Raw genomic sequence first — 12,032 nt, 5'->3', positions numbered from 1 at the left:
GGAACTGCCACCTGCTGTGAATACAGCCAAAAAGAAAAAGAGAGAGAGAGAGAAACAAAATAAAATAAAGGGTGAAAAGGAGAAAGGGAGGGATGGACGGAGGGAAGGAAGAAAGGCCCTCAAACAGGCCGGGAGGCCGTGGGATTCTAAGGGCTAGAGGCGAGGGCAGGGAGACAGGCGGCTGCGCCTCGAGGCGGCCGACACGAGTGACTTCCCACGACTTTCCCTGACTCCGCCCCGAGTCCAGCTCCCTTCTTAACCTGTCTGGATGGATGCCTGGAACTGGTCCCAGGACAGTTCTGAGCACTTGAAACGGTCACTAAGAAAATTCTGCCTCCATACCAGCCAACAAAACAGAGACCGAAGGCTCCCCTCCAGGCTTGAAAGAGCTCACGAGCTTACAAATCCTGTCCTCCACGTGCGACCTCCACAAGCGGATCCCTCACTCAGCCCAAACCCCGAGACTGCCACGTGCAATGCACACGGCTGGCGGCAGCCCGTCTCCACGGAGGGCTCTTCCGGAAACGCTCCCTCCGCAGGCGGGAGCCCGAAGCGGCTGCTTTCCCCGCAAGTGGCCAGGAGCGCAGCTCACCTGTCTGTTCAGCGTGATGGCGCTGGGCTGGCACTTGGTACAGATGCCGTTAGGCCACGGGAGGTGGCCCTCACACCCTGATTTAATCTTGCAGCTGATATTCTCCAAGGCAACAAATTTCCCCCTGAGAAAGAAAAGGCAACTTGATACTCAAACATCCCAGTGGTGAGACGTCCAGCAGGAGGCTGGAAAAACCACCAGGTGTGGCAGACGTCGCGAACGGGGCTCTGGAGGCTGAGCGCGGGGTGGGCCGCAGCGGGGAAAGCGCCCTGAGCAGGACTCGGACGCCGGTCTGGGCTCCGCCCTGCACGCGCGCCTGCCGCGGCCTGCACAGCACCAAGAAGCGCACGACGATTCTCCCCTAAGGGCAGCTTTAATGGTCACCATCACGAACAGTCACGAAGATTCAGGGTACAGGTGAGCATTTATTGACTGAACCGATGCCACTGAGACAAAACGAGGCTTTTGTTTGGTCTTTCTGCCTTTTCTAGGGCCCCACCCACGGCATATGGAGGTTCCCAGGTTAGGGGTCCAATCGGAGCTGTAGCTGCCGGCCGACGCCACAGCCCACGGCAACACCGGATCCTCAACCCACTGAGCAACCTCATGCTTCCCAGCTGGATTTGTGAACCACTGAGCCACAACGGGAACTCCGAAGCTCTGAAGTGTCAGCCGTTTACATCAGAGTCCAGGACGGTGGTCCTGTGTGAAATCCACCCACCCCTGCCCGTCGGGCAAACCTGATGACACAGACGCCCTCGCTCTGCTTTCGGTCAGTGAGGAAGCCCTGGGCCCCAGGCTGGACCTGGGGTGAACCTGCACCCCATCCTCCCCCCAGGCTCACAGGCCAGGCGCGTGCTGGGACCACGGCCCCAGGGACGCAATGACTGCCACCAAGGCTGGGTGTTTATGACAGTGACAAGTGAGCCCCGACCCCGACAAAAGGCTGACAGGTCCGAGCACACTCGTGCTCTGGTTCAGAAAGTTCCAGAGCCTACCTCTCAGAGGAACAGGAATGGGTTTCTGGTGGGATGTGCCCCCTCCCCAGTCTTTTAAACAAAATCATTTTAGGATGCCAGCGGGCTGTCAGAGAAAACTACAGCAGGCCACCAGGACATTCCTCACAAAACGCTGCTGACCCTGCTTGGCCACCATCTATCTCCCCGGCCGCACAGACGGGAGTCATAAAATCACGGTCAGAAGGCGTGACTGTCTCGCGAGGTGACCAGAGCAACAGAGGGGGTGCAGGCAAGCACCTAACATGATTTAAAAGCAGTCAGGACGCTCTCGGTGGGCCCGTCTCCAGCCGCTGTCAAAGGATGCTCTCAAGGAGCCAAGAGACAGCGGCCCCACTGCCCGCCCTGCACCCACGCTGCCCGCCTGGCTGAGCCTGCAGACAGCAGCGCAGAGGCACCGAGGCCCGGCCACACAGGTGCTGCTGCCCAGGCCCCGCCGTGGCTGTCAATCGGGGCTGCAAGAGGCAGAGGGCGGACGGGGCTGCGAATCAGGTGAGCCGAGAGCACCGCGGGGAGTCCAGGTGTGCCAAGAAGCAGAGGACAGGCTCAGACCCCTCAGACACACACGACCGGCCACCTTCACCAATGACGAAGTTGCCAGGGCACTGCCCACCCAAGGAAAGGCCAGCCAGGTGCCTGGGGCCCGTCCAGCAGGCGAGGCGCCGCGGATCACCGCCGTGGATGACCGGCGGCCCCGCCGTCTCCACCCACCCACTGCTTTTCTAGAATCAGAGCAAAGGCTCACGAGCTGGAAGACTCCGTGCCCGGCCTCTGGTGCTGCTCTTCTCCCTCAGGGCCCGGGCTTGAGGCTGCACCCGCCTGCCCGCCCCGCACTGCTTACTTGTCGGCCCCACCGGTCAGCTTGCGGATGTAGGCGTGGAAGGACATGTGCTTCACGGGCGGCTCCAGGTGGTTCAGGTAGTCCTCGTCGAACGGCTGCCAAGACAACCGGTCAACGGTCACACCCCCGCCGCCGCACCGCGCCGAGGGGCCCAGGCGGATGGGCCTCGCCCACCAAGCCCGTGCGGATCGGGGGGAGGCCGGCGCTGGGCCCCCCCTCGGGGCGCTAGGCCAGAGCCAGGCTCCTCTGTGGACCAGGGACCGGCTCGAGATAAAAACCAAAGCATTTCCAAGCCGGTAACATCAGGTAATTCTTGCAGCAAAAGCCATGGGATGACGCGTTGGGGCCTCACGAAGAAAACCAGGGTGGGCACTCCCGCTGTGGTGCAAGGGGACTGGCCGTGTCCTGGGAGCACTGGGACCCAGGTTCGATCCCCCGCCCCGCACAGTGGGGTGAGGATCCGGCGTTGCCGCGGCTGCGGCTTGGCTCTCAGCTGAGGCTCAGAAGCTCCAGGCGCCGCGGGGTGGCCCCCAAAAAGAAAAAACCCAAGACCAGGGTGGTTGTGTTGCTGTCAATTCCGCTTAAGCAGCCAGCCGTCAGCATCACCGGGTACCACTCCTCCTCGGGACAGACCCGCAGCGACATGAGATCCCGAGCGGAGTAAATCAGGTGTGAAGGGGCTGCCTGGAGCCCGCAGGAAACGCTGCCCCTCCATCACCCCGAGAGCCCTGCCTCGGCTGTTGAGACGCCACCCAGAAGGTCGCCCCCGTAAATAAAGGCCGTGCCCCGGGCGCAGCTGCACTAGCGGAGACAGCGCCGCCCTCCCGACCCCACGCCCAGCCAGGGACTCACCTCCAGAGGGACGCAGTGCACACACTTCCCCAGAGGCCCGTGTCGGCACCTGTGGGCACAGGGGACACGCACCGCGTCAGCACGCTGCCCTGCTGCCGCCGCCCCCAGCGCGGCTGTGTCAAACCCACGTCAAACCTGATGAAGCACTTCCCTCCCCACGGGAGTGTCTCGAAACGGACCGTGGTGAACAGTTTTTACTGCAACAGTTCAGCGTGCGGGTGTGTGTTAGCAAAAAACTGACCAGCACATCAACCTGTGATTTCAGGGATAGCGATGGCTTAAAATGTCACAGGCCAGAAACCAAGTGAATGGATTCAAAGTCAATTTCAGTAAAACTGTTATGTAGGAGTTCCCGTCGTGGCGCAGTGGTTAATGAATCCGACTCAGAACAACGAGGTTTCGGGTTTGGTCCCTGCCCTTGCTCAGTGGGTTAAGGATCCGGCGTTGCCGTGAGCTGTGGTGTAGGTTGCAGACATGGCTCGGATCCCGCGTTGCTGTGGCTCTGGCGTAGGCCGGTGGCTCCAGCTCCAATTCGACCCCTAGCCTGGGAACCTCCATGTGCCGCGGGAGCAGCCCTAGAAAAGGCAAAAACACACACACACACACACACAAAAACTGTTATGTAGACAGAAACCAGGTGCACAGTTATGACAAAAACCCTCAGAACAGCTCAGCACTAACACAAGTGTGGAAAACACTCAGTTCCCGCGGATTTTAGGGGAAAAAGCATAAAAAGAACTCTTGGCTCTGTGGGTTCGGACGTTTCAGTCAGGGAGCCTCGCGCCATCACCCCCTCCCCTGCCCCGTGTGACCGTGGAGACAGACTCAGGAGAGAGAGCCCTGATGGGCTCAGAACAGGGGCACCGCAATCCCCACCTCCGAGCCGAGGGCCCGAGTCTCCCAGGAGACGCGCCAGGGAGCTCGTGGGCCCAGGCACCCTCGGGTCAAGAGCCTCCCAGACACAGCCAGCGGGGGGGAGCCGCACCGGGAGCAAGTGTCGGAGGCACCGAACCGGCCAGCGGCCAAGGGCACCGAGGGGCTCCAGGCCGAGGGCAGCTCTGCCCCATGGGGCCTCGTTTAAGTCACTGGTCGCTGATGCCGATCACGGCAGACCCCGCCATGCTCCGGTGACAGGAGCTGCTCTCAGGCCACGTCCCTTGTGGGGAGTTCACACGTTTCTAACTGGTCTCCTGGCAAGAACTGCGCCAAGTCTAAAATAAATGCTCAGGCCTCGGCCTCTGCTACAATCCGGGGGAGAGGCGAGTACTGAGAGGGGCACTCAGGCCGAGGCACCGGGGCGAGAAGACGGGAGGTGCGCTGCGCGGGGCAGGCTGGGCTCCCCGGCCACAGCGGAGGCGACAGGTGAACAAGGCCCGCACCAGCAGGCGCCCGCCACCCGGGAAGGTACACGTGGCGCCAACTCTGGGCGTCAAACAATGAGAAAGCTTACAACACAACCTGAAGGAGACGTAACCCGAAATTGCGCGGTCGGATCAAGGCTCACGTTCCCGCATCGGGCCCAGGACCAACGCGGCCTGGGCCGACCCGGGCTCCGGGGCACTTACAGCTGCGGGTCGCGGCTCCGGTAGATCTTGCCGTCCTGCCGGCTGAGGAACTGGTCGATGTCGTCTTCCACCACGTTGGGAGCCCCGCAGGCCTTCAACGCCAGCGGGGCCGACGTCTCCATCTCCGCAGAGGGGCCAGCGAGGCTCGAGGGGAACAGAAACAGCAGGTCCCCGTGCCTGGGCGAACAAGGAGCACAGCGCGACTTGGGTGACTGGGGACGGGAAGGCGCCTTCCTGCCACGCACCCTGAGCTGCGCCAAGAGCAAGCTCAGGGGCCCGCGAATAGCGAGCGCGACGCACCGCAGCCCCCAAGAGGCGGTGGCCGGCGCAGGGGAGCGGGCTCTCCTCTGGGCCCGGGGGCCCTTCCTGGCGGGCACGCGGCCCTAGCCGGGCGGCAGGCGCGCCCTCCGCACGCGCCGCCTGGGAGAGGCAGCCACCGTGACCGGAGGACTCGGGGAGTGGGCAGCAGGGGCTGCAGACTCGGCAGTTCTAAGGCCTCCCAGGGGTCCTGGAGCAAGAACACAGCTCAGGCACGGGGCCACCGTCCTGCCAGACCCCACCCTCCAAGCAGGTCTGCAGAGCCACAGCCAAGGCCCTTCTCCGAGGGAAGCAGCTGAGCAAAGCGACACACACCTCCCCCTCCGGGACGCCCAGCCCTGACCCCGCACGCGGCGGATCCCGCAGACCCCGCACGCACGCCGCGGAACCCGGCACTGCGGTTCGAGGTCAGGGCCACGCCGCTCCCGCCCTCTCCCGGGCGCTCACTTGATCTTCAGCAGGTTGAGGGATTTGTTGGAAGAGGCTGGTATTTCTCCAGTCTTGTTTCTATTGATGTAAACCGAGAAGCCGTTGTTCTGGAAGCCGAATTCCTTTGCCACCTAAGACAAGCCCCAAACAAGACTCAATCAAATACCGCAGTATTGTTGCTTTGACCACACAGACACCAGACGTTCCTGGAGCACGCGCTACATTTAGAAACTGCTCTTCAATAACCAAATTTCTCTTGCTATTTTGCTCTCTTGTGAAGAAATTCAAGTCTGGAGCCAGAAGAGGGGACGGCTCTGGAGCTTGACTTTTTTTGGGGGGGGAATACACCCGAACCATGTGGAAGTTTCTGGGCCAGGGATGGAACCCCAACCACAGCAGTGACAACACTGAGTCCTTAAAGGCTAGGCCATCAGGGAACTCCTGGAGCTCCACTTCTAGGGACAGAGTAGAGTTAAACAGAGAGAAGATGGAATCTTAGCAGAGAAAGAGAAGCAGTGAAACAGAATCAACTGGGAATTCCATAACTGAAGAACTGAAATGAAAAACTCACTGGATGGACTGAACAGGAGAAGGGAGACGGCAAAGCAAAGGCAGTTAACCTAGAGATAGGTTAACAGAAACTACACCCGTGGAGACAGAGATTTGAAAGGAAGATGAACAGGGTCTTAGGGACCCTTGGGACACCCAGTGAGCCTCGGGAAAGCGGGACAAAGCAGGCACTGAGAAATACTTGAGGAGTTCCCGTCGCGGCTCAGCAGCTGGCAAACCCGACTAGCATCCATGAGGACAAGGGTTCAATCCCTGGGCTCGCTCATCTGGCGCTGCTGTGAGCTGTGGTGTAAGTTGCAGACGTGGTTGGCATAGGCCGGCGGCTCCAGCTCCAATTGGACCCCTAGCCTGGGAACCTCCATATGGCGCAGGTGTGGCCCTAAAAAGGCAAAAAAGACCAAAAAAAAAAAAAAAAAAAGTCTTCCAAGCACTGTGACTACAGTGTGGATGATGGCTCTGGCGAAGAATCAGTCAGTACTGAACTGTAGCCCCCTGAGTCCACCAACATCCAGTGACAACTGCTGTGTCTGTGTTCCCTTTGCAAGGCAACGATTACTCACCCAGAGGGGACACTAGGATTTCAGGACTCCTTGTGAGGCAAATCAAGGTCAGAGCTACAACCCTGTGTCTATAGGTCCCCTGAAATCATCCGGACCTGACCTGTCCGACAACCTGCGTGTGGTACCAGGCACAAAAGCATCGCTCCACGTTACCACAGATCTAAGAAACTTCCCATCAGACTCAGAAGAGCCCGTGGGCACAGTCCTCTTCCATCCCGGGTCCACCCCGCGAGCGTCTACGTGAGCGCTGCTTCCTGCCTAATCCCGGGCTCTGACCACCTCTCAAGAACACCAGCGCTTGGGGCATCCGAGCGCCACCTGCAGGAGCAAGCTGACAGTGACCAAATGCCACCAGGAGAGCAAAGGGGAGGCTAACAAAAGAGTCCTTAAAGGCAGGAGACTCTCCCTCGGAGGTCTGCGGCACCTGATTCTTCTTTCTTTTATTCTCACAAAAACAGTCCCTCAGGCAGCGCTGCTGGAATCAGGACAGCAACTTCCTTTCCGAAACCAAAGCCCCAGGTAAGCGCTGTGGCTTCCCTAACGGATCACGGGCCCAGCGAGACCCTCGGCAAGGCAAGGCTCTTTACTCCCCCCGACTTCGGTTTCCACCTTTGAGAAAATAGGACCAAACTACATGACACCTGATCAAGAAGATGTGGTCCATAGACGCAATGGAATATTACTCAGCCATTAAAAGGAAAGAAATAATGGCATTTGCCGCAACGTGGGTGGACCTAGAAATTATCATGCTAAGTGAAGACAGTCAGACAATGAGACACCAACATCGAATGCTTTCACCTCCATGTGCAATCTAACAAAAGGACACAACGACCTTCTTTGCAGAATAGATACTAACTCACAGGCTGAAAAACAGGGTTTCCAAATGAGACAGGTTGGGGGGTGGGGGGATGCACTGAGGGTTTGGGATGGAAATGCTATAAAACTGGGTCGTGATGACTCTTGTACACCTATAAATGAAATTAAATTCATTAAGTAATCTAAAAAATAAATTTAAAAAACAAACAAACAAAAAAAAACCTACATGACATCTAAGAGTCCCTCTGGCTGTAACAATCTGTGACTCAATAAGTTTTTTTGCGTATGAAAAACGAAAAAAAAGCTTTTATCATTAGAAAGGTAATAGCTGCCTGGCACAAATTCAAACAATAAAGAATGTATTAATGAGGTGCCACACTCTTTCTGTACAGGGCCCGGCAGGAAGTATTTTCAGTTTTTAGGCCATACGGTCTGTCACACCTACTCAGCTGGGCCACTGGACCTCAAGAGCAGCCAGACAGTGCATAAAGCAACAAGCACGGCTGGTTTCCAGAGAAGACAGGCAGCCAGCCATGAGCTGTGAGCCCTGCTCTTCCAGCCTCTCCCATGAAGCATAAAGCAAAGGCCGTGCTCTTTACTTTGGCCTCCCGTCTGGGGCTGTGCCTTTTAGGTCTGGCTTGTGTGCTCACAAGTCCCATCCTGCACTCCCAGAACAGACGTGTGCACGTGGATTTAATTTTTTTTCGTTAGGGTCACCTCTGTGGCATACGGAAGCTCCCAGGCTAGGGGTTGAATTCGAGCGTCAGCTACCAGCCTACACTGCAGCCACAGCAACTTAGGATCCCAGATACGTCTGCAACCTACACCACAGCGCACAGCAACACTGGATCTTTAACCCACTGAGCAAGGCCAGAGATGGAACCCACATCTTCGTGGATACTAGTCTGGTTCGTTACCGTGGAGCCATGACAGGAACTCCACTAGTCAGGTTCTTAAGCCAGTGAGCCACAATAGGAACTCCACGTGGCTTTAATATTTTAAGAACAAAGTAGGGAGTTCCCGTTGTGGCTCAGCGGTTAACGAATCCGACTAAGAACCATGAGGTTGCAGGTTCGATCCCTGGCTTCACTCAGTGGATTAAGGATCCGGCATTGCCATGAGCTGTGGTGTAGGTTGCAGAAGCGGCTCAGATCTGGCATTGCTATGGCTCTGGCGTAGGCCGGCAGCTGCAGCTCCAATTAGACCCCTAGCCTGGGAACCTCCATATGCTGCAGGAGCAGCCTTAGAAAAGGCAAAAAACAAAAAAAAAAAAAAAAAAAAAAAGAAAGAAAGAAAGAAAGAAAAGCAAAGAACAAAGTGGGATCATGTTTTTTAAAATTCCCCTTTGGTGGACAATTCAAGCTTTTTGTTCTCTGGTTTTTCACTCTTACGACTATTCCTCCTGCAAAGTCCTTTCACACTTATCTTTGGTCCTACAACGGCAAGCGGGGTCAGCTGTGCCATCTGATCCTGTATCAGTGTCATCAACCGTGCTAGACAAGAGCAGTGCAGACTGGACTTGGGAGGGGCGGCATCAGGAAACGAGGAAAAGAGGACAGGCACGGACCAGGAAGGGAACAACAGCGGAGGATGAAGAAAGGTCACTACCAGCCACAGGTACCTTTTTCAAAAACGTTGCAGCTGTTTCTCTCTTTGTTGCTGTGATCCGTTTCACCCCATCTGGAGACTGGACACGAATTATCTGTGGTAAAGGAAACCAGACGGTGACTACACAGACCAGCGAGGACCTCGCCTACTTATTACTGGAACTAAGCCCTGCAGTCTTTCAGCATCTAGGTCCCGGAAACCTGCGCCTGTGCTTCATCTTCTGGACACACCGGGTTGGGTGCTGCAAGGGGAGGGTGAGGTTTGGCTCTGAGAGTCATCAGCCCTGGGAGGCCACCCTGAGAGGACCGCCTCGATTCTCAACTCGTCACTTCACTCAAAAAATACACCTTCAGGAGCTCCCGCTGTGGCACAACGGCATGGGCGGCAACTTGGGAGCAGTGGGATGCAGGTTGGATTGCCAGCCCAGCACAGTGGGTTAAGGAGCCTGCACTGCTGCAGCTACAGCTTAGGCTGTGACTGCAGCTCAGATCTGATCCCTGGCCCAGAAGCTCCATACGCTACAGGGTGGCTAAAAATGGAAAAAAGAGAGAGAGAGAGGAAAATACACCTTCAGTTTTTCACCGTTATGTATAAAGAGAATATATCTGAAACACTAACACTGTTGTCTTCAAATTCACAAAAAGAAAAAAAAAGGCTGGAAAAAAACCCACCATGAATCTCGAATGAGTCCTTTAAAAAAATACCTCACTTTGGGAGTTCCCGCCATGGCTCAGCAGTAACAAACCCGACTAGTATCCATGAGGACACAGGTTCAATCCTGGCCTCGCTCAGTGAGTCGAGGATCCAGCATTGCCGTGAGCTGCGGTGTAGGTCACAGACGTGGCTCAGATCTCGTGTGGCTGTGGCTGTGGCTGCAACTGCAGTTCCAGATCCATTTCAACCCCTGGCCTGGGAACTTCCAGATGCCACACATGGAAGGTATGGCCCTAAAAAGACCAAAAAAAACACCCCACCTCGTTTTGTTCCAGAATCCATACACAGATTAAACTAATTTAAAAGAATCACAGGAAATCTTCTAACTTGTTATTTACTTTCAACAAAAAGATTAAAAGAAGGATTTCCCTTATGGCTCAGCAGGTTAAGGATCTGGCACTGTCACCGCTATGGCGTGGGTTCAATCCCTGGCCAGGGAACTTCGGCATGCCGCTGGCATGGCCAAAAAAAGACCACAAGAAAAGAAAAGAAATCAAGGTGTTTCGTTCCAGGGTAAAGCTTGGCTGGGCTTTTAAAAAAGTATTTTCATGGGAAGCCTAAAGTGGTGGCCCAGTCTGGAGATCCTGGACACAGTCCATCTCTTTCTAGACTTGAGTTCTATGCTGACTGAGCTGAAGGTAGCCACCAGACAAGGTCCTGCTGCAGTCAAAGAGCAGGACAAGACACGGCCTGCCCAGCGGCCAGCAAGACAGAGGCTGCTTCAGCCACCTGAGGGGTGGGAGGACCAAGGGACAGAACACACCAGAACGCCGCCACGCGGCAGTTCCTCCTCTGGGCAGTTACTGTGCCTCGTACTGTATGTAAAACAGCACAATACGGATGAGAAATGTTTTTTTAAAGAATTTCAATGACACAGGACAAAGTGCACAATGGCTTCCGATTTGCTCGCTTTCATCAAACAAATTAAGAATAATCTAGATTATCCTAAAAGAGCTTGACTATCTTTCTCATTTTTCTAGTAATCGTCTCTTGACTGAAAACGCTTTGCCCCCCCCGCACTGTTCCCCATTTTTAAGATTTTGTTTTGAATAATATTCATGAAATACCGACTGTTAAGAGCATAACATATTTTGTTTGCTTCTCAACAATATCTGCTTAACTCTCTCACCCAGATGATGTGCGCTCAAATGTGTGTACTGCATACAAAAGTTCTTTTCACTTTTGATTTCTAGTCCACTTTACTCCGGATTCAACATCTAGAGAAATGTTTTCTTTTTTTCCTTGCTTTTTAGGGCCGCACCCTCGCATATAGAGGTTCCCAGGCCAGGGGTCGAATCAGGCTACAGCTGCGGGCCTGCACCACAGCCACAGCCACAGCGGATCTGAGCCGCACCTGCGACCTACACCACAGCGCACGGCAATACCGGATCCTTACCCCCCTGAGCGAGGCCAGGGATTGAACCTGCATCCTCATGGATACTAGTCGGATTTGCTTCCGCTGCGCCACGCAGCCTGGGCATTAGACAGGCTCCACGTTATCTGTTCCTGAAATCTGTCTCCCCGACCGGAGCAGGTGAAGAGGTGCCCTGCTTCTCTCTGAAGGATTCTGGGAGGGCTGCTCTGAAGGTGCTCACTTAGGACCAAGAGCGTGACGCTCCACTCTCTGAGGAGCGAAAAGGCAGACATACACTTTCCCGTATGTATCTGTGTGCATCTAAAGCTTAAGTTATTCTATCTGTTCCTTTACAGCAGGGCGCAGCAGCCCACGTTTCCAAGCTAAGCTCGGTCTCTAACTCAAAGAGACAAACATAACTCACACTGAGGGAAATTATGGCTTCACTTTTGACATAGGCCGTAATGTAAAATATGACCCAGCGACAGGGACACGCAGTTCCTTGGGAACTTGGGTTTCCCTCTTTCTAAGAAAAGGAACTCAGAACACTTCTTGGGGGAGTCAAAGAATTGGTAAGATAAAAACCAGTTATCCCACAGAAATTTTTGGAAGATCTTTCCAAAATAATAGATGAAAACTTTTCTGTACAGCAGAAATTGACAGAACATTGTAGCGCAGCTATAATAGAAAAAACGAAAATCTTAAAAAAAAACTCACAACCTTTGAAATAAGTTTCAGAAGAATGATCTGTTTTAATTCCCGAGAAATGTGACAAGAGATCCATGCCACACCTAGCA

The 12,032-nt window shown here is 55.1% G+C and overlaps 1 protein-coding gene across 1 annotated transcript in view; it reads right to left on the bottom strand.

Moving 5' to 3' along the window:
* Nucleotides 1-12,032, bottom strand: part of NPLOC4 (NPL4 homolog, ubiquitin recognition factor) — a 34,292-nt gene that overhangs the window by 21,052 nt on the left and 1,208 nt on the right. The window contains exons 2-7 of the mRNA XM_021066476.1: nt 9,181-9,261; nt 5,632-5,744; nt 4,867-5,043; nt 3,302-3,350; nt 2,450-2,544; nt 593-716 (exon numbers count right to left, since the gene is read on the bottom strand). Coding sequence (XP_020922135.1) covers nt 593-716; nt 2,450-2,544; nt 3,302-3,350; nt 4,867-5,043; nt 5,632-5,744; nt 9,181-9,261 — 639 coding nt within the window. The remainder of the gene's footprint in view (nt 1-592; nt 717-2,449; nt 2,545-3,301; nt 3,351-4,866; nt 5,044-5,631; nt 5,745-9,180; nt 9,262-12,032) is intronic.

The sequence above is a fragment of the Sus scrofa genome, chromosome 12, assembly GCF_000003025.6.
Source record: "Sus scrofa isolate TJ Tabasco breed Duroc chromosome 12, Sscrofa11.1, whole genome shotgun sequence".
NCBI classification, from domain to species: domain Eukaryota; kingdom Metazoa; phylum Chordata; class Mammalia; order Artiodactyla; family Suidae; genus Sus; species Sus scrofa.
Note: the sequence above shows the minus strand (reverse complement) of the source record. Positions and strands in the feature narration are given on the sequence as shown.